General features: G+C 37.0%; 1 protein-coding gene across 2 annotated transcripts in view; it reads left to right on the forward strand.

The window, feature by feature from the left end:
- LOC150091347 (cytochrome b5 reductase 4) overlaps positions 1 to 20815 on the forward strand; it is a 210578-nt gene that overhangs the window by 152249 nt on the left and 37514 nt on the right. For both annotated transcript variants that reach the window (XM_090383334.1, XM_090383328.1), the window contains 2 exons: positions 7107 to 7193; positions 14530 to 14694. In XM_090383334.1, the coding sequence (XP_090239460.1) occupies positions 7107 to 7193; positions 14530 to 14694 (252 nt within the window). The remainder of the gene's footprint in view (positions 1 to 7106; positions 7194 to 14529; positions 14695 to 20815) is intronic.

The raw sequence follows: 20815 nt of genomic DNA on the forward strand, positions 1-20815 counted from the left end.
ACAGAGCAGTGATGGACAGACTGTTGAAAAGAATTCAGTGTGTTAGGCCAGATGCAACTGAGTCTGGTGAGTGGTTCTTGCTTCATGACAATGCACCTTCACACAACATGACCATTGTCAAGCAGTTTCTTGTGTGGAAAGGTGTTACATGCCTCACCATCCCCCATATTCACTAGATTTGGTACATGCTGATTATTTTCTATTCTCCAAAGTGAAATCCCACCTGAAGGGGCACCATTTTGACAGTGTTTCAGAGATTCAAGTCAATGATGAGGGAGTTAAACAGGGGAGATTTGACAAGATCAGTTCCACAGAGCCATCCAGAAGTTGTATGACCATGCAAAGAGGTGTATTGAGTTATGAGGGATGTACTTTGAAGATTAATAAATTTTTCCCTTAATTTAGATTTTTTATGAACGTTGTCCTAAACTTTGTAACACACATTTTAAATTTTTCTGCAAAGAAAAGACCTGCTCTGGAACAGCATGAAGAATTAACAAAGCTGGTCTAACATATACTATCATAATTCCAACACCCCAAAACATGCTAGAAAGAAAATGTCAGTGCACGCCATGTACTAGTGCAGATTTTCTTCTAATGTGCCACCTGTACATAGTCTTTGATAATTACGGATAATTTTATAGTGGGAAAGGAGGTCAAGTATTTGATTTTTCCATGTAGATTCAGATATTATTTGCTGAAGATTAACGATCATAAATTGATCTTTAAGGTGACTCATAATGTTGAGACAGTGAGGCAAAGGAGACTAAAATCTCTATAGGTAATAAGAAGATTAATAGTAACTGACAAAATTATCCAGCTTATTTCTGTGTACCTTTTATGCTTATATGATAGAAGAATGAAAATGTTAGCAACATTAAAATGAAGTTCTAAAATTTTGGATTCAACAGCAACACCCTCACAATTATTGGATTTAATGACGTTTCTGATGATAATGACATTAGCATTAGCATTAGTAGAGGCATTTGATGCAAGAAAGCAAGCTTATGCAGCATCAGCCAAAAAAAAAAAAAAAAAAAACCCCCACTTCCACTTCACCCCTCTGTTTGTTCAAAATACCTGTCCAGCTGAGCCTTAAACTTATTTAGACTATCAACCTCCACCACAAGGGATGGCAGTCTGTTCCACCAACCAACCACTCGCTGGCTAAAGGCAAATTTCCGCACGTCTATCCTACATCTGTCTTTCCTCAATTTGAATTTATGCCCTCTCAGGTGATTTTTCTGAGCTAGAGGAAGAATCCCATCAGCATTGAGCATGCTTAAACCATTCAAGGCTTTATACACCTCTATCAGATCACCTCGCTGGTGCCTAGTCTCCAGACACTGTAATTTGCAAAACTTAAGCCTTTCTTCGTAAGAGCACCCCTTTGTTCCATTCACTAATCTTGTTGCCCTTCTCTGTACTCGTTCCAGCAGCTCTACATCCTTCTTGAAATGAGGCCTCCAGACCTGTATACAGTACTCTAGGTGTGGCCTGACCATTGCCTTATACAATGGAATAATCACCTCCTTATCCCTGCTGGAAAAATTCCTGTATATCATTGACAATACTCCATGAGCTACTCTTGCAGCCCGTCTGCACTGCTCAGAGAACTTCATATCTGCCTGCACAATCACCCCCAAGTCCCTTTCATTCTCTACCACTGTCAGTGTAGTACCACAGAGTTGATACGTTGCTCTGGGGTTGCTGTTTCCCATGTGTAGTACTTTACATTTGTCAATGTTAAACTTCATTTGCCACCTCTCAGCCCATCTGCTCAACCTTTCCAGATCCTGTTGCAGCAGCATAGTGTCAGTAGTGTCCTTGACAACCCTGCCAACCTTTGTATCATCTGCAAACTTGGACATTAAGCTTGATATACCATCATCAATATCATTTATAAATACAGAAAACAATAATGGACCCAACACTGAGCCCTGAGGGACTCCACTAATAACATTAGTCCACGATGAGCAGTGTCCATTGATTACCACTCTCTGTCTTCTCCCCCTGAACCACCCCTTTATCCATAGCAGCAATTTGCCTCCAATGTCACACTGCTCCAATTTGTGTAGCAGTCTTCCATGTGCAACAGTATCAAAAGCCTTTCTAAGATCCACGTATATAATATCAAAGTTATTCCCTGCATCCAGTTCTTTTGTGACTGCATCATAGTATCCAATCAAGTTGGTCAGGCAAGACTTCCCCTTAACAAAACCATGCTGTGTCTGAGCTATAACTGAAGTCTTGTCTAAATGATCCTGCAGTGCTTCTTTAACCAGTGCCTCCATTAATTTTCCTGGAACAGAAGTTAAGCTCACAGGTCTATAATTACTTGTGTCAGCCTTTGATCCTCCTTTGTGAATTGGGGTCACATTTGCACATTTCCAGTCTATGGGTACCTCCCTCGAGTCCAAGGAAGCTGTCATAATTATGGCTAAGGGTTTGCTTACTTCCTTTGCTGCCTCCTTTAATATAACTGGATAGATCCCATCCACCCCGGGTGCCTTTCTTGTGTTTATCTTCAACAGTTTCTCCTCCACTTTACTCCCAGTTATTTCAAGATTCTGTAGCTTACTGCTAGAGTTGAATACACCTCTGGCATTCCCCTTGCTGAATAACTCCTCATGTGTGAATGTCGATGCAAAATATTCATTTAGTTTGTTAGCTACCTGAGCAGGATCATCAATAGTTGACCCATCAATATCAAGTGGACCAATCTGATTCATCCCCTTCCTTCTAGAGTTTACATAAGTAAAGAACTCTTTGCTGTTTTTCTTTGCATCCCTTGCCAAGGATTTCTCGTAATCTGCCTTTGCCTGCCTAACCTCCTTTGTAACTTGGTTGCATATCAACTTGTATCTATCATAGGCTTCTGTGTCATGTGTTAATTTGTAAGTATCCCATGCATTTTTCTTCTCTGCCATATGCCTCATTAGTTCATCTGACATCCATTTTGGCCTAAACCTTGAACAATATTTCTTAGTTGGTATGTAAAGCTTAGTAGCTTCCAAGATAAGTTCTTTGAATGCTTCCCATTTTGAATTTGCTGTTGGTAACATCATCAGTTGGTCCCACTGTATAGAATTTAAATACTGTCTCAGTCCATCGTAGTCGCCTTTACGGAAGCAATAACCCTTCCCTTTACCCCTAATGGTAGTTACCTCTTTCAGTAAATCCCACTTCAGCACACTGTGATCACTGCCACCTAGTGGTTCATTTATCTGCAGATTCTTAATGCATGAAGAATCACTGCTGATAATCAAATCAAGAGTATTACTCGCTCTAGTTGCCTCCCGAACATGCTGATGTAGAAAACAATCATCCAATAAATCCACAAAAGCCCTGCTAGTGTGTGAGTAACCAGCCCCCCAATTCCAGTCAATATCTGGGAAATTAAAATCTCCCATTATAAGACTCTCTGATTTACTGGCCCACTCTATTTCCCTGTACAGTTCCTTATTATACTCATCAGAGTCATTAGGCCTATAGCACACTCCTACTCTCAATTTTGATCTCCCAATGCTTATGTCACACCAAACTGACTCAACACTGCACTGTCCAGCGATGTCGACTGGCTTCACTTCCTTGGTTTTTATGTGTTTCTTAACTAATAGCATAACCCCTCCCCCCTTCCTATCCTGTCTATCCTTTCTGTAGACGTTGTACTCCCCAAATTGCAGTTCTGCATCCCTTATATCTGTGTGACACCACGTCTCTGATATCCCAACAATATCTGCCTTTGATGTTTTGAGCAATACCTCAAATTCATCAAATTTATTTACTAAACTCCTAGCATTGGTGTACACGCAAGTATACCTGCACCTGTTTCTATTCTTAGCTACCCTAACACAACCCATGTGTTTACTTGTACCGCAATGGCTCCCAGCAGTCTCTGAAATACCATGCATCTTGTTTTTCAGGCTTCTGCTCATTCTAATAGAAGCAGTGCAAGAATCTCTTTCACCTCTGGCAGTGGCTACTGTCAATCTATTGGTCTTTGTCTCCCCCCAAGCTAGCAGTTTTCCGACCCACCTAACACTGCCTCGATAGCATCAGCAAATATTCTTGCACCCTTTCTATTTAAGTGTATCCCATCCCTGTAGAAGCAATCTCTCCTGTTAACAAGTACAGTCCAGGCTGAAAAAAATTCTACCCCTTGAGCCTTGCACAATCTTTCCAGGGCCGAATTGATCGACAAGGCTCTCATCATATACTCCCTCCTATCGTGTCTGGGCAGAATTGCAGACACTTTCAAATTCAACCCTAATTCTCGGCTTTTGTTCAACAGTGACCTGTACTTAACAAGTACAGGTCACTGTTGAACCAATTAGTGTTTGGACCAATAGTTGAACCAATTTTGTTGAACCAAAACAAATTATTAGTGCCAACGTGTACAACTATATCACCTTTTGTGCCCTTAAAAGATGATATTCGCTCTACAACGTCATCAACCTTTGCCCCTGGCAGACATACCCTGGTCCTGTTCCACCTATCTTTTTTACAAAGCATGTTCCCCGTTTCCCTGACAATAGAGTCACCAACAACTACTAGTTCCTTCGGGACCAGCGCATTCTGCCTTGGGGGTTGTCTCTGTGTCACGCGATGTCCAAGTGCAAGCTCTGGCGTTGATGTGGGCAGCTGAGAGCTTGATGGGCCCCTCAATTTAGTTTCTTCGAGGGCATCCACCCTGTCCTTCAAGCTCTCATATAGGCCCACAAGAACGCCGAGTTGTTGCCTGATATCGATACACTCCTTGCATCGCGCACACACAAAGACATCCCCCTTGGCAGTATCATGTCCCGTACCCGATTTCTCTGCAAACATCAAGCAAACAGTGCATTTTATAAGGCTGTGAGTCAGAGGACAACTGCACCCCTCAGTTCTGCTCTGAGCCACAGCGCTTCCATTAGCTTGAGCCTTTTGCTTTGCTGCTCTGGTCTGAGTCATGATTCTATTAATTTATTAATTAATTATAATTAATTATGTTATGTTATTAATTATGTTAAATATAATTAATTATATTACGTTTGTAATCTAAGTCGTTATATGTATTTATTTAAACGTACAATTTAACTGCTAACGAAGTTCAACTAATGCTATCTAGTACGGCATACAACTATCGTATCACAATGGCGGGAAAATTACGAACGGTAGCGGAGTTGAAACACGTGGAAACACGTGGAAGACATGTGAAAGTAGTATAAGAAAACAGATTTAAGAGCAGTGTAATTTTTTAAATTAATTTTAATTAATGTAAAGCAAATGTGCTTAAGCTGAAAAACTTAAAAATTAAAGCAAGTTAGATTGAAGCTGAAAATGTCTAAAACTTTTTTCAAGATGTTAAAATATCATCACTATAAATTATAAGTTAGAGACAATTTGTAGTTAATCATGGTGTTTGAGTGTCACATCCAGCTAGAACTTGTGTATAATGGTTGCGTTTGTTGAATAATTTTTTTACAAAAAATATATTAAATTTTGTTTTTGCTGCCAAATATATTAGTGTTCTGGTTGTTAATATTTTTCAGTTCAAATATTAAATATACCTTAACTCTTGTCTAACAGTGTAATAATCTGAAGTATGTACTCATTGCCCTAAGTGAAAGTTTTATTGCAGAAGTACTTGGAAGTTTCTGCACTCATAACCACTAGTCTCTATATATATATAAAATCCATCTGATGCTGTGTTAGCTATTTGTACAGCTAAGTATGAGATAGAACAAATATGAGTAACAGTTTGTTGAAATTATTTCACAAAGATTGCTGCTTTGTTGTGTACTTCACAGCAAAGCAGCATAAATATTTTGTTGATATATGTCATGCATTTTGGTAAATATACAAGGGTTGTTTGAAAGTAATGCCACTTAGTTCATAGCCTCAGTACTGAGTGGCGTAACAAGTTTGAACTAGGTTCTCCATGTAGTTAATAGTTTCTACTTAGTATGTGCACAGTAGTGTTTCTGTGCACTTGTTTGTTTACAAGGTGTACTGTTTTAAATGGAAGCATCTTTGAATATATGGTTCTAACAGTGTGTAGTTATTGAGTTTCCAACTGTTAAAAATATTAGATCTGTCAAAGTTCATTATAAATTACTAGTCATGTATTAGGATGAAACTGTTTGTCAGTGGGTTTTAAGAGGCACAAGAGCTGGTGATATCAACTGACAAAAACATAACAAAAAGCAGATGAACTTGTTCAAATCAGACAGTCGGATATCACTGCAACTTTAGGATTTGTGATGGATGTGTAATGCATTTTTTCTGAGGTAGGGTAGAAATACACTAGGTGGATCCCCAAGAGGTTTGCCGAAGAAATGAACAGAAAATGAGTGTGGAAGTTTGCCAACTTTTGACCTGTTTTAAAGCTAAAAAAGGATGCATTTTTAATTGTTATTGTGATTAGAGACGAACCTTGGTTCCGTTAGTGTATAATTTAGAAAACAAGAGACAGTCCAAGAAATTTCACATCATAAAGCATCTCTAAAAAATTCAGTCCAAGCATTAGCAGTAAAGTGATGTTGACTGTATTTTGTAATCTGTGGGTGTTTTCTATGCTGCATTTTTGAAAAAGAAGGCTACTGTCAATTCATTCTGGTTGAGAACATTGGACCATCTCAAAAATTAATTAAATGAGTAAGATCAGAAAATACAGCAATGTTGCTTCAACAGAACAACTTCATGGGAACCATGCAGTGTTGGCAAGAATTTTGTTGCTGGAATTTTAAGTTCTACCTCCTCCCTGTAGCTCAGATTTGTCTTCAAGCAGCTTTATTTTTGTTTCCAAAGCTTAAAGAACATCTCAAAGGAACAAATATGACTACAGTAAAGAAATTAAAGCAACTATGAAGAGAGGCGTCTCAGTTGAAATAACTTTACTTGAACAGCACATAAAAATTTGTTAAACATTGGAAGAAATTTATCAAGTTAGGTGGGGCACATGGAGCAAAATCACAGATCAAATTAAAGTCAACTTTTTTGTATAAAAATATATTTTTTTTCATTCAATCAATGTATGTGAAGCATCTTTTTTAAAATCTTATGTGTTGTATAGCATGATAATGAATAACTTCTAAACCATTATTGATGTTATTTTATTTCAGAACTGTCAAGCTTTTATTTTTTAATAAGACAGAAAAGGATATCTTATGGAAAGAAAAGTTGGACAAGCTTGCAGAAAGAGAAAGCAGGTAAGCATTTTGTAAATAAAAAAAAAAAAAGTTTTAAAGATTTATCATAGTGTTACAGTAAATAGTATATGCATATGTTATGACATCTGAAGTGATAAGAGAAAATATTGGGCTAACAATTTCAGTGATTTGCCAACCAGACTGTTGAAGAAATAAATTGAATACTGAACTGGTATTAAAAGTATAATTTGTTAAATAAAAATTAAAGTACCATATATGTTAAAATCAAATAATTACATGAAATATGCTGATAAAACATAATAAAAATTATTAACATACATAAAATTTGAAGAATGCATTATCATTAGAAAAGGTACATGATGCAAGAAAGCAAGCTTATATAGCATCAGCAAAAAAAAAAAAAAAAACAAAAAAACTCTTCTCATTTCACCCATCCACTTGCTTCAAATGTTTGTCTAGTTCTTTGTTGAATCTATTTAAGCTATCAACTTCTACAATGACAGATGGAAGTTTTTTCCAGCAATCAACCACCTGCTGGCTAAAGGCAAACTTCCGCACACCTATCCTACAACTGTCTTTCCTCAATTTGAATTTATGCTCTCTCAGGCAATTATTCTGAGCAAGAGGAAGAATCCCATCAGCATTGAGCATGCTCAAACCATTCAAGGCTTTATACACCTCAATCAGATCACCTAGCAGGAGCCTAGTCTCCAGACACTGTAATTTTCAAAACGTTAGCCTTTCTTAATAAGAGCAACCCTTTGTTCCATTCACTAATCTTGTTGCCCTTCTCTGTATTCATTCCAACAGCTCTACATCCTTCTTAAAATGAGGCCTCTAGACCTGTATACAGTACTCAAGGTGTGGCCTGACCATTGCCTTATACAAGGGGATAATCACCTCCTTATCCCTGCCAGAAAAATTCTTGTATATCATTGACAAGACACCATGAGCTACTATTGCTGACCATCTGCACTGCTCAGAAAACTTCATATTTGGCTGCACAATTACTTCCAGGTCCTTTTCATTCTCTACCACTGTCAGTGTAGTACCACTCAAATGATACATTACTCTGGGGTTACTGCTTCCCATATGCAGTACTTTACATTTGTCAAGGTTAAACTTCAGTTGCCACTTCTCAGCCCACCTGCTGAAATTTTCTAGATCCTGTTGCAACAACGTACTGTCATTAGTGCCATTAACAAACCTGGTAACCTTTGTATTGTGTGCAAACTTGAACATTAAGCCTGGTATGCCATCATCAGTATCATTAGTAAATACACAAAACAACAATGGACCCAACACTGAACCCTGGGGGACTCCACTAATAACATTAGTCCACGAAGAGCAGTGTCCATTGATTACCACTCTGTCTTCCCCACTCAACCATCCCTTTATCCATAGCAGCAATTTTCCTCCAATGCCACACTGCTCCAATTTATGCAGCAGTTTTCCATGTGCAACAGTATCAAAAGCCTTTCTAAGATCCAAATATCTGATATCAAAATTATTCTTTGCATCCATTTCCTTTGTGACCACATCATAGTATCCAATCAAATTGGTCAGACAAGACTTCCCCTTAACAAACTCATGCTATGTCTGAGCTCTAACTGAAGTCTTGTCTAGATGTTCCTGCAATGCTTCTTTAACCAGTGCCTCCATTAATTTTCCTGGAACAGAAATTAAACTCACAGGTCTATAATTACTTGTGTCAGCCTTTGATCCTCCTTTGTGGATTGAGGTCACATTTGCACATCTTCAGTCCATGGGTACCTCCCCGAGTCCAAGGAAGCTGTCATAATTATGGCTAAGGGTTTGCTTACTTCCTTTGCTGCCTACTTTAATATAACTGGATAGATCCATCCACCCCAGGTGCCTTTCTTATGTTTATCTTTAACAATTTCTCCTCCACTTTACTCTCAGTTATTACAAGATTATCTAGCTTACTGCCAGAGTTTAATACACCTCTGGTATTCCCCTCCCTGAATAACTCCTCACGTATGAATGTAGATGCAAAATATTCATTTAGTTCGTTAGCTACCTGAGCAGGATCACCAACAATTGAACCATCAATATCAAGTGGACCAATCTGATTCATCCCCTTCCTTCTAGAGTTTACATAAATAAAGAACTCTTTGCTGTTTTTCTTTGTATCCTTTGCCAAAGATTTCTCGTAATCTGCCTCTGCTTGCCTAACCTCCTTTGTGGCTTGGTTACAGACCAGCTTATATCTATCATAGGCTTCCGTGTCACCTGTTAATTTGTATGTATCCCATGCATTTTTCTTCTCTGTCATATGTCTAATTAGTTCATCTGACATTCTTTTAGGCCTATATCTTGAACAATATTTCTTTGTTGGTATGAAAAGCCTAGTAGCTTCCATGATTAATTCTTTGAATGCTTCCCATTTTGAATTTGCTGTTGGTAACGTCATCAATTGGTCCCACCGTAGAGAATTTAAATACTGTCTCAGACCCCCGTAGTCACCTTTACGAAAGCAAAATCCTTCCCTTTACCTCTGTGATACCTTTTGACAAACAGATGCAGTTTTTATCAGCCACATTTTGAATGTAGGTAGCCCCTAAATAGCAAAATAGCTGAAATTAGCTAATACATGTCGATATGTGATTTTCAACAAGTGATAAAGTTGAATGGGATTCTAATCTCTTCATCTCAATTAATATTAATTGTATTGTTGATGCACAATGCTTGGGCCAGTGGTAGCATTGCTGGCCACCTACAGGATATGTATTTGATTGTATGCATGTTTTTGATTAATGATTATAGTAGTTGTATTTCAGAAGTTTTATGCATGGTAGCAACAACATGTAATAGTTTGCATAAGTGATCTTTTATAAGGTGTGAAGTTAGTATCAATTGTTTACTGTGCATTAATAGTGCAGGAGAAGCGTGTGTTAGTGCTGCCCTGAGCTATGAATTAGGGAAAGAGCACCAGGTTTTTTCATGTATGAATATTTTGACAGTGATTAAGTTTATTGTGTTAGAAAAAAAATTATACAAGGATTGTAAAAGAAGACCAAGCCTTCCTTCAACAAATCTTCCCTAATTCATCCCTTTAGGAGTTTTACCTAACAGTATATTAAACTTGATTGCTGTGTAAATATTAGTTTGCATGAAACTTACCTGCATTTTTCACAATTAATAGTTATGAACTAAATGACCATACTTTTTAAATGCTATCTACAAATGTATATACAGTGGTCAATCAAAATTTACAGTATGTTTAATAGTGATTCACTGAGAATGATGCCATGCACCCCAACAAAAGTTGATGTCCTGCCACACCATCCCTCTGTAATGTGTTAACAATCAGTGGTGTTAAAAATCTGTAGTAATTCTTATTTTTTTGTTTATTCATGTAAATTTACTGGTAATGGTGAACTTATCTTTAATGAAGTCCTAGATGAATGGTGAACTTTTTATCTTTAATGAAGTCCTAGATGAATGGTGAACTTTTTATCTTTAATGAAGCCCTAGAAGTAAAAATCCAATGGCGGGAAGCCCAGAGAGGATTACATTGGCCATGACTTTGTTCAAAGAGAACACTGCATTACATTCATCATACAGAAGAGAGGATTACATTGGCCATGACTTTGTTCAAAGAGAACACTGCATTACATTCATCATACAGAAGAGAGGATTACATTGGCTATGACTTTGTTCAAAGAGAACACTGCATTACATTCATCTTACACCACTGAAACTTACCACTTTGTTATTTACATTGCACATGTGTCTTTTGCCACAGAAATGCACAACTACTAGTCTCTCTCTCTATATATACAGGGTGTCTCAAAAATACACGGCAAAACTTCAGGAATAAGTTCCTCATATGTCGACAATAAAAATATTTTATATCAACATAGTTCTGGAAAGGCTTGGTTCCCGAGTTATTAACCAGAATGTCTTATCTCCCGCAGGTGATTTCCTTCATCAAAAGGTACTGACAGAATCTAGTAGTTTTCCATTCCGACCATGTACTCAAATCAGGAGCAAGTGGATATGCACTTTATGTATGGTTTGGCGGATGGCAATGCTCTGGAGGCTCATCATTTGTACCACGAAAGGTTCCCATAACGAAGATGTCCAAACAGGAAAACGTATGAAGGTATCCATTGCCACCTTTGTGAACATGGGACCTTTACACCTCATGCTGCCGACAGAGGACGACCAAGATCTATGACTCCTGAAGTAGAGGATGGACCAACTGCCTGGCCTCCATGCTCACATCATTTAAACCCACTAGATTTCTTCTTGTGGGGCCATTTAAAGTCATTGGTGTATTCGACTCCAGTAGCTGATGTGGAAACTCTCTGCAATCGAATTGTGGCAGGTTGTGAGACAATATGAAACATGCCAGGAATTTGGCATCGTCTTCGCGAGTCCATGAAGACGTTGATGTGAGGCCTGTATTCAGGCAGAAGGTGGACATTTTGAACAATTACTATAAGGTGATGTAAACAGTTAAGTGTCATAGACAGACCTTCAAAACTCGGAAACAAAGCATTTCCGGAACTATGTTGATATAAAATATTTTTATTGTCTACCTATGAGGAACTCATTCCTTAAGTTATGCCGTGTATTTTTGAGAAACCCCGTATATATAAAATCATCTGATGCTGTGTTAGCTATTAAATGTGGCAGATAAGCATGAGATAGAAAACCAGTTTCAGTCTATTTTATATGCCGGTGAAACAAGTACTTTGTATATTTTTTTCTTTTATCATGTGAACCAAATACCAAATATCTATTTTGTTAGTTACAATGTAGGGTAAGGAAATTTGCCAAATTCATTCACAATTTGTCACATGATTCACCTGTAAACTAATTGTTTTGATGCACAATTTCATTTATTAAAGTTACAAATTTGTGTTGAGTTCATCCACAACACAAATGTTGTAGAAGATCTGATCACATCCTCTATCCCTCTCAGAGACACTGTCCATGGATATTTATATCCATATTCCCATGTTTTTTAATTTTATTAGCTTTGCTGGTTAAGGAGGTGTTTGTTCACTGGTTGTTGTAGTGTAAGGGCTGCAGCTACAAAACTCAAGCTTCTTTGGGTTGAGGGATTATGGTTATCAAAACACTACAAGAAATGATTATTGAAACTCTACATTCTTCCTCTTCCCACTGGAATGTCTTGCAGCTTTCCCTGAAGAGATGAGGCATTGGCAGCTGAATTTTTTTTCATTTTCTCAGGTAGTTTTTAAAATTTTCTTTATATAGATCACACAATCCTGTTTCCAGAATTAATTTAAGTTTTTGAGAGCTTTAGTCCAGTAAAGAAGACATATTATGTCTCACTGGTTCTCTGAATTTTTTTGTTTGAATATTCCCTTATTCCGAATATTCTCTTAGTCAGTTATAATTTATTTAGTATAAATTTGTCTGAGAAGAGACTTACTGTCTCATTGTCATTTTAAATTTATCCTTCTTTCTTCAACCACTTCATTCACTTTATACAAGAGCAGACCTTATCTTCTTAAAAGTTTAATGGAATTTTCACATTTGCAACATCCCACCTCTCTGTTTGGTGGCTGTTAAGTACAGTAGACTATAGCACATTTGCTTGTTTTGTTAAAGAATAGTTCTGTGTAATAGTAAATTACAGGTCTGGAGGCCTCATTTTAGGAAGGATATAGAGTTGCTTGAACGTGTACAGAGAAGGGCAACAAGATTGGTGAGGGAACAAAGGTGTTCTCTTATCAAGAAAGACTTAAGTTCTGCAAACTGCAGCGGCAGGAGACTGGGCACTTGCAAGGTGATCTGATTGAGGTGTATAAGGTCTTCTTGAATGGGTTGAGCATGCTGAATTCTGATGGGATTCTTCTGCTTGCTTAGATTACGAACCTGAGGGGGCATAAATTCAAACTGAGGAAAGACAGTTGTAGAATAGATGTGTGGAAATTTGCCTTTAGCCAGCAGATAGTTGATTGCTGGAACAAACTTCCATCTGTCATTGTGGAAGTTGATAGCTTAAATAAATTAAGAGAGGAACTGGACAAACTTTTAGAGGGAATGGATGTGTGAAAATTTTTTTTTTTTTTTTTTGGCTGATGCTGGATGAACTCATACGTTTTGTTTTCTTGCATCACATGCCTCTACTACTACAAATGTTTGGAAGATTTGTATTTTTTTAAATTGTATGTTTTTATTTTTTGAGCAATTCTCATAATCCAAACACTAAGCAGTTCTTTCAGAAAAAATAATATTCATTATAATCTTGTTTTTTTTTGTTTTGGTTTTTAGGAGCATTAGCAACTAAGGCCATATTGCTCCGTAGATATGCGGTGGTCATTCCCTGACCTTTCCGCATCCTACGTATTTGGTGGTCATGGGTTCAAACCCCGGTCTAATCAAGAAGCGTGTGCTATGCACTGCTGCTCCTGCCCACCTGGCTATGGAGGCGCCTATAATCTTGTACAGTAGAACATGCTGTGAAGAATATTGGATCATCCAAGTTACAAAACTGTGTAATTGCCAATTCCCAGATTTATGATGGAGACTCTGTCTTTTTGGTCCCTTCTCTCGCTCACTGCCTTATTATAGTTTTTCTTCAAATATTTATCACAATAACAAAAAAAAAAAAAGTAAAACTACTTCTTTGCCATTAATTTAGATATTTAGATTTCCAACTTAGGTTGGTAGTTAGATACCACATTGGTAACCTTTCTGTGCATGCAATTCCTGTGATTCATCTGATCCACCTAAATTCCACTGTAGTGGATGCATCTTCAAAGATGGGAAGCCATAGGTGATACTTCATCTATAATTTTTTTATGGTTGCAAAGTATAATCTCTGGCCTCAATGTTCTGGAGAATTATACATTCCTATAATTTCACAGTACTATGGAATCAGTACCATGCCAGCAATGCTCTATATCAAACAGCATGGGTAATACAGGAATGGTTTGTAGATAGTGACATCAAGAAGTTGGATTAACTGACTAAGGGTCTGGATGCTAAGCCCAAACACCTCTGAGACAAATGGAGTGCCAGAATAGACTGCGGCCAAAACAGCCTTCTTCCAAACTTGCTCTGGCTAATGCTTTGAAGAATGAATGGAACTAAATTCTCACTGACAGCTATTTAATTTTATAGAAAGGAAGTATGCAGTAAAGGGCTGAGGCTATCCTAGGACAAAATGGCTCACTGGCTCTATTATATATTAGGTTTTGGAATTAAAAGCTCTTTTTTGAAAGTGCGTATGTGTGTCAAAACTCTTTTGGTCATGTATATTTCTCAGTTCAGTTAATATTTTGATCAGTTGTTTTCAGTATGATTATTGTACATAAATTATAAATAAATGTTCTGCCAGTTGTGATGATTGCATATTTTTCTCTTTTAGGTTTTGTGTCAAATATGTTCTCTCAGATCCACATCAGGAATGGTTAGGAGAGAGAGGAAGAATAAGTGCTGAATTGCTTGAGAACTTTATTCCACCAGAAACTATAGAATCATCCCTGTTGATATGTATATGTGGTCCAATACCTTTTACCGAAACTGCCTTAGGGTAAGGTATATAAGTTATGTGTTGATTGTTATTACAGAGCGAAATAATGTAGTTTTTAAATAACTTTGCAGACAGATTATATTAGTGGAGTCCCTCAGGGTTCACTGTTGGGTCCATCGTTGTTTTCTGTATTTATTAATGATATTGATGATGGTACATCAGGCTTAATGTCCAAGTTAGCAGATGATACGATGATTGGCAGGGTTGTTAATGACGCTAATGACAGTACGCTGCTGCTGCAACATGAGCTAGAAAATTTAAGCGGATGGGCTGAGTGGTGTCAACTGAAGTTTAACATTGACAAATGTAAAGTACTGTATATGGAAAGCAGTAACCCCAGAGTAATGTATTAACTGTGTGGTACTATACTGACAGTGGTAGAGAATGAAAAGGACCTGGGGGTAATTGTGCAGGCAGATACGAAGTTTTCTGAGCATTGCAGATGATCCGCAAAAGTAGCTCATGGTGTCTTGTCAGTGATATACAGGAATTTTTCTAGCAGGGATAAGGAGGTGATTATCCCCTTGTATAAGGCAATGGTCAGGCCACACCTTGAGTACTGTATACAGGTCTGGAGGCCTTATTTTAGGAAGGATGTAGAGCTGCTGGAGCAAGTGCAGAGAAGGGCAAGATGATTAGTGAATGGAACAAAGGATTGCTCTTATGAAGAAAGGCTTAAGTTTTGAAAATTATTATGCTTGTTATTTGGTTTTTAGGAGCATTAGCAACTAAGGCCATATTGCTCAGGGGATATGCGGTGGTCATTCCCTGACCTTTCCGCATTTAGTGGATGTGTGTGTTATGTGTCAAGTGGATGTGTCAAGAAGTGTGTGTTATGCACTGCTGCTCCTGCCTACCTGGCTACGGAGGCGCCCGAAAATTAGTGTCTGGAGACTAGGAACCCGCGAAGTGATCTGATTGAGGTGTATAAAGCCTTGAATGGTTTGAGCATGCTCAATGCTGATGGGATTCTTCCTCTTGCTCAGAATAATCACCCGAGAGGCCATAAATTCAAATTAAGGAAAGACAGTTGTAGAATAGATGTGCGGAAGTTAGCCTTTAGCCAATGTGTGGTTGATTGCTGGAACAAACTTCCATCTGTCATTGTAGAAATTGATAGCTTAAATAGATTCAAGGCAGAACTAGACAAACATTTGGAGTGAGTGGATAGGTGAAATTAGATTTTTTTTGACTGATGCTATATAAGCTTGCTTTCTTGCATCATGTGCATATCTTTGCTAATGCTAACTCTTGTATTTACAACTGAACCTATCCTTAAGGCATTTTGATAGCTTTTACTCAGAAAATTAAATTAATTGTTAATGAGCAATCTTCTAATTAATTTTTTTTAATATATAATAAATTTCAATAAAACATCGGTAATTTGGACTAATAGAGGGGAAAGGCTAGTCAAAATTTGTGAAAAGTTGAAATTATAGAATATAAAAAAATATATATTCAAATTATATATAGTTATACTTTCAAGTTGATGGTCATAAAAGCAAAATGTTTTACAAGTTTGTTCTACTTTTCTTGTGTTAAATCTTCTTATGTCCTCTCTGAGTCTCTTTCTAATGGCTTTGCATAACTCAGTATACTCAATTTTATCCTTGCCAGTGTTTATCTTGCTCTTCATTTTTCATCTTCGGTTCATGATAAATGTTTCTTGACAAATTTTTTCTTCTTTGAATTTCTTTTTACCTATAGGTTTCTTGGACGTGATCACTTTCAGAAAGTTGTAGTATTCCTCATCAATATCTTGGTCTTGAACAGTCTGCAGAAGCTCATACTTGTTCTTAAGTTCCAGTACATACTGCTTTTTCTCCACTTCTGTTATCTCAAAGACCTTTGTATTATTTGCTCAAGTCAGTTTTTTCCTTTCTTTTCTTACATCTATATCAAGTGTGCATCTTACCATTCTGTGATCGCATCCAACATTTACCTTGTTCAGGATGGTAACATTATTATTAGCTATATGGTGCAAGGAAGCCTGAGGCTTATGCTTCAGCAGCCCAAAAAAATTCCTGAGTTACCCTGAGAGAGAGAGAGAGAGAGAGAGAGAGAGAGAGAGAGAGAGAGAGAGAGACAGAGAGAATGATGATATCCAGCTTAAGACCCTGGGTGTGCCAAGCCCATACTCACCAGATGTGACCCCCTGGGAGCATTCACAATATGTCTTCTTTCAGTGAGGATGAAGTTGATTTCATTAGTTGTTAATCCATTTGGGCTCTTCCATGTCCACCCTTTTCTTGAAAAAAGTGTTTATTACTGACATTCCTCAAGATTCTGTAAATTCTAAATGTCTTTCACCTCTTTCATTTCTTTCACCAATTCCAAAATTTCCAATAGTTCCCCTTTCTGTGCTGTTTTGTGTCTTTCCAACCTAAGCATTGAAGTCCCCCATAATGATAGTGTAGTGGGTTTTCTGCTCATCTAGAAGACTCAATTTCGGTGTACATTTCTTAAGCCTCTTCATCACCATGGCTTGATGTTGGCACAAACCTTTAGCTTGTACCTCTTAGAAATCCTGAGTAGTAGTCTTGACACCCTTGGTGATGTACTTTTAAATTCCAAAATGTTGTTTTTTATATATTTAAGGACCAGAAAGCCAACTCCACCTTCGCTCCTTTCACCGTTTCCATTGGTGTACAGCAGATATCCACTTGATAAACTTACAAGTGATTTATTTCTTCTTCTTGTTATAACCAAACTGATGATATTCCAACTCACATTTTCTAATTCTTCTTCCAGCTCTAATATCCTATCTTCACCGATAAGCGATTTTACGTTGTAACAGGCCAAGTTCAGTTTCCATGCTGGCAGCCTGGTTGTACCCACAAATTCTTAGCACCCTCTACTTCCACTCTGATCCTCTCTCTGCCATAAGAGGGGGAATGAAAGCTGCTGGGAAATTACGGCCATTTGTTTTGCTGTGCTGCCATGTGCTGGAGGGTTTGGTCTTTTCCTCTTCATGCTGACCAGGCGTCTTGAAGAGAACTACTCTACATGTTCGTTGCCACCTAAGTGATGTAACAGGGCTTACCATCGAGAAGGTGTGCACGAGTGGATTTTAGGGAGGCAGACCAACTGGACTTCTCCTAAATCTTCTGAAATAGAAAGATATTGGATCCATCAGTTTTTTAGACTGAGTGTCTGATAACACACAGAATGCCTGTTCCCCTCTAAGCCCTAAATGGCCTTCCCAGTGTCTTAGATTTTTAAATCTATAGTGGACTTGTCTTTTTTGGAAATGTTATAACAATTTAAAAAGATAGCAACTTAAGCATGACTGTAGATAATGGAATTTGTCTCTAAAGTGATCATAAGCCCATGCCTTAGAGTTGAATACTATACTGAGTTTTGGTCATCAGTGGAAACAGACTTGTCTCTAGTATTGATTTTTTTTCACACAGGAATTTCTTCAAAACTACTACAGATCTGAATTTACTGTTGACTGTGCTGTGGACCCATAAAACATATATTAGCCTATTAGCTTTCATCAATACTTACAATTTGCATTTTGGGATCTGAAAATTTATATGGCATTACCCTCATTCCTGAAATGTTTATATTGAACTGAATAGATTTGTAATTTTTTTGATCAATAAATGTTGCAGAAATTTATTTTGTTAAAATACGAGGGCTTTATTTTACTTAGTGTTTACATAGGTTTGCCATTAAGTTAGTACAAAAAAGGCACAAGCCTGTTAATTTTAAAGCTTCATAATAGCTTTCCTGGTGGTGTCTCATTTTTTAAACATATATAAAAAAAAAGATTTGCCTTTTCAGTTAATGCTATGCAGTTTTAAAAGACATTAGATATAAAATTCAACAGAGTAAGCATATGAATTTTATTTTCATCAAAGCTTATTGGCAGCTAGTTAGATGATAATGATGTAACGTTGTTGTAAAACTTCACCTTACACTCATGTTATGCAGAGTGTTACAATGGTTGTCATGGGAAAATTTAATAATAATTAGTAATCTTTCTTTCCTTCCCCCATGTTTCTGCTTCTTTTGTGTTAACTGTTACAATTTGATTAGTTATAATTGTCACTCACTCTTCCAGTATGGACACATTTAAACTTTCAGTGGACAAAATATCTTAAAATACCACTAGAAGAAGTTGAGCAGGGTTAAATCAGGTGAATGATGGATCAAAGTTTGATGATTGCTGCTTCCTTGTAAGCCTGCCAAACTACCATTCTGTGAAATGATTATCAAGATAGTCCCTGATATGACAATAATAATGTGGATGAGGGATGCCCTGTCCTTTTGGTGATAAACTACTTTATTCCCATATAGCTCATATAAATTGAAGGCACAGTGGATACATTAAGCATGTGGAGGTTCATATCACCAGTAACTTTCCCTTCAAATAAATAGGTCCAAGAATTCCCCTGAATGAGACATCAGACTACGTCTTGGTAAATTCACTGCCTTCTCTATATGAATGCTTGGATTATCAGTGACCAACACACACACAGTTGTCAGTCCATCATACCAGTAAGCTTGAATGTTGTCTCATCTGGCCAAAAAGTATTTAGTATCATTGTCCACCTTCACTTTAAACCGTTCGTGAAACTAAACTTAATCAGGATTGTATTTACTCACATTGTGTGGCAATCTTGGCACACAATATTTCAACTTTTTTCTTTTGAGAAATTGGGGTAATCTGTAAGGCTTGCCTTACAGATTTGCATGTGATTGTGTAGATCACTTTGATCTTCAGTGGGAACAGATTTGCCTCTGGTATTGATTTTTTTTGCACACTGGAATTTCTTAAAAACTACAGATCTGAATTTATATCAATTTCCTATTAATGACAATTAGTCTAAATTTTATCACCGATTCCTGAAATTTGCTTTGTTGGTGGTTTTTCACTGTCTTTGACTTTCACACCGATTCTTGATTTCCAGCACTTTAAGATGGCTTTCCATTGTTTGAATGTCAGATGTCCATCTGCCATTTTACCTATAACACTTTGCATTATGAGTCATTTCATTTTTGTGCCAATTAATGCCAACTTTTTCAGCAAAATATATTAATCAAAAACAAAAATTTTTAAGTTCAACTATAAATACGCAATAAAATATATATGATTAAAATGTGTATACACTCTTTTGAGATATTCTAGTTCATGAATGTGTTCCTTATATTATTATCCGTTATTCCTCCCACATGTGCTGTCAGTAATTTCTTTATCTTTTAAACCTGTGTTGGGCAAAATATCTTAAAGGCAGTATGATTAGAAAATGAACTTAGAAATCCCTTGTTTTTAATTCTTCCTTATAATTTGGTGAAAGTATTACAATATACTGGTCCATTTTTTGAGTGATTTGAGATGATTACTGCTAGGTGTTAAGCATTGTTTATCTGAAAGGAACTGGAATTATTGCTTTTGTTTTAAGACATTAAGAGATATGGAAAAAACAAGTTGTGCAATAAAAATACGCTCATTTGAAATGGCACTACAGCTTTTAGAATTCAGTGGGAAGCTTGTGATGAATTCCATTGGTTTCATCCTCAAAACCACATGTTCATTGGAGAATTTACTACAGTGTTTTCAGGTTATTGAAAACATTGTTCAGTCTTAAATCTGGAAATCATAGGACATGCTGTGCAAGCAATCCTGTGCTGACTGTTTGAAAAGTTGTTAAGAAACAGGAGTTGGTTATGGATCTAATGGATCTTTATAGATTTCTATAAAGATAGAAATCTTTATAGAAATCTATAAAGTACATGGAGCTGACAAAGTGTTCTTCAGATTTGAATTGATGGTTGCTTTCACTATGTCCTCCTTCCAGTAGGTCTAAATAATAACGTTAATGTTTAATTTTAATATATTGAGAGAATCCTAATAATAAAGAAAGATTTGTTTCTAACTACTGGGTAGAAGACTCTGCCTCTACCTTGTACAGTTAATAAGAACTTTCTCATCTTTACCCGATTAATCCTGATAACAGAATTCAATGTGGAATTGAGAAACATTGCCAGTTATTAACTCAGCATAGGGCACAGTTGAGATTGAGCCAATCCCAAGGTTTTCAGAGCTTTAGAAGACAAATAAAGAAAGAATATCCCTAATTAATAAGAGCCTAAGTATTTTCAAATAAAACTA

Source organism: Mastigoproctus giganteus, chromosome 1 (assembly GCF_048544385.1).
Source record: "Mastigoproctus giganteus isolate SK-2022 chromosome 1, ASM4854438v1, whole genome shotgun sequence".
NCBI lineage: Eukaryota > Metazoa > Arthropoda > Arachnida > Uropygi > Thelyphonidae > Mastigoproctus > Mastigoproctus giganteus.